At 25.1% G+C, this 2,750-nt stretch overlaps 1 protein-coding gene across 1 annotated transcript; it reads left to right on the top strand.

The window, feature by feature from the left end:
- Positions 1 to 866: 866 nt before the first annotated feature.
- PCYB_002680 (CYIR protein) lies at positions 867 to 1,673 on the top strand (the record flags this gene model as incomplete). The annotated part of the gene is made up of 1 exon (XM_004227689.1): positions 867 to 1,673. A coding segment is annotated over one exon (807 nt), but the record flags the coding sequence as incomplete, so codon positions are not given.
- Between the last annotated feature and the right edge of the window lie 1,077 nt (positions 1,674 to 2,750).

Genomic DNA, 2,750 nt, shown 5'->3' with positions numbered 1-2,750 from the left:
CTATAAAAACTAACAAAATACCTAAACCCTAAAAACGAAACACTAAAAACTGAACCCTAATCCCTGATATCTAAAGCCTAAACCGAAACTTAAACCCTGAACACTGAACCCTAAATCCTAACCATAAACCCTAACCCTAAACCCAGTACATACTAACATAATATATAGAAACTTTTTTACTTGATAAAGCTCTTAAGAACCATGAAGTATACAAACTGCTACACCTGTCAATGTGCAAAAATATAACAGAGTTATTTCTCTTTCACTTTCATGAATTATTATATTGCTCTAACGATTATTCATATTCTTTCCCAATTAGAAAGATACTTTTTATAAAAATACAGTTATGCTGCTACATCAATATACAGGATGTAATAGGGAAATATAATCATCATATAAATCGTTATTATGTTTAATACGTAAAAGTTAATATTTATATTTTATAAATAGATAAGCGGATGACAAAACAGTGTGCGATAGTGTAATTATATATAAATTCAAATATGTATATTCAAAAACGAATAGTCGTTTCTGATATTTGATTATTTCCACATACAAATTATAACATAAAAATGGACAAAGTAGTACACTATGATTTATTATGACAACGTTTTAACTTATTACATTTAATTTTTTTTTTTTTAAAATATATTAAAGCTTTTTTTTTTCTATAAAGTATATATTTAATTCTACATATATTTTAATTTTCTTATATTTAATTTTAGGTTATAGACGTAGATAAATTAGCTTGAAGCATATTACACGATGAATGGAAGAAGGTTACCGATGTACACAAATATTGGAGCTATTGTATACGTTTTAATTTTTATGCTAACTATTTCAAGCAAATTGATAACCTTTGTAAGAAGCTCATAAGATTTTTAGAATATATGAAAATCATAAAAAATGATGAATATTATTCAGTAGGACGTTGTAAACTTATAAATTACTGGCTATATTATGAAGTAAGACAAATATTAGCTTCTGAAACTCGAGATATTTATAATAAAACTATTCGTGATCTACATGAAGCATGGAATTATTATAATACTAATGGTAGCCACATAGCAGAACAATACAAATGCAAACCGGAATCGGTTATTCCTGCTATGAATGATATTGAATATAATAATAAAAAGAATATTCATGAACATTGTTTAAATTACTACGAAATCAGTAAAAAAACAGATAATAACGATGAATGTCATAAATATAGAATTTACATTCAAGGTTTAAACTTGCCATACACAAGTTTTGATAGTTTATTTTCTGAAGATAAAAATAATTATCAATCTTATTATAATAAATGTAGAACTTATAATCCAATAAATATTCCTGATGGTTCAACCTGCCCCCAAGTTGTTGTAATGGATACTCCTCGTTCAGAAGAACATCCGTCTTTATCTGCAAAGGGTAGACAAGTAGAACTAAACGTAGGAACAGGTGGACATACATATATGGAAAGAGCACAACAAAATTTAGCTACAGACATAGAAGTACGAACTATAGGTGTGCATTCACAGATGGATAAACCAAAATATGATGATCGTACTCCTACTGAACCTCATGTTTCTAATCCTATTGTTATGTCAGCCGGTTTATCACTTCTTGGAATAGCATCTGTTTCTACCATTTTATACAAGGTACGCAAAAATTTGATTTTACATAATTAATATTATATATACGTCCTAATAAGGTACTTTTGCCATATATTCATAAGTCTAACATAATTATTTTATATGTGATTTAACATTTTTTTTTCATATTAGTTTACACCATTAAGATCCGTGCTTAATAATCTTATTCGTAAGAATAAAAGCCCTATAAACAATCTTCAAGAAGTACCAGAAGAATTGTTAGAGTATATGATCAAATCAGGTGGTAAAAATAGTGATAACATATCAAATTACATAGCATACCATCCTACATAATATTAGCTCCTCTAACATCACATATATAGTTGGCTACTTAACTATTTTAAATATAATACCCATCATATTATACATAATCATATAACAAAAAAGCAAAAAGAAAAAAAATTATAAATAACAAGAGGCATTTAAATAAACATAAATTTATTCTATAATTAATCATTTTTGTTAGCTTAACAATATTTAGCATAACATAAAATATTCAATAAGTTCATGAAATTTATCTTTACCCTGAAATCTTTTCCATACTTATATAGAAAAATTTTTATAGAAATTTCATTTTTCAGTGTAGTAATTATGTTAAAAATTTACAAAAAATATTCTTCACTATTTTTATATACATTAATAAAAACGTACATTTATATTTTATATAACGAAAATGAATAAGTATATATAAATAAACAATTAGTAGCTGTGAATTTCATTTTGGAAGATTTTATATAATAAATGCCTGATTATATATTAAAATGATTAACACATTAACATAATACATTAATCAATAAAATGAAAAAGAAACAAACATAATTAAGAATATAATCCTTAAGATATTCCTACGAAAGATTCATCAAAATATAAAAAATAAATTTATCATTTTTTATATTTTGTATAAACTTCAAATGTATATATAAACTATCTAAATGAAAAATAAGTGATTTACATAAAAGAATACCTATGAATTGTAAAAATACTCAGGTTTAAGTTTAGGGTTGAGGGTTTATCGTTTAGGGCTTCAGGGTATACATACCATATTCATTCTCGTACGCTTAGAAATAGTTTTAATTACGTAACAAAAATATACATAATAAATATAAATATATA

The sequence above is a fragment of the Plasmodium cynomolgi genome, assembly GCF_000321355.1.
Source record: "Plasmodium cynomolgi strain B DNA, scaffold: 0150, whole genome shotgun sequence".
NCBI lineage: Eukaryota > Apicomplexa > Aconoidasida > Haemosporida > Plasmodiidae > Plasmodium > Plasmodium cynomolgi.
This window is presented reverse-complemented; position numbering and strand designations above follow the sequence as displayed.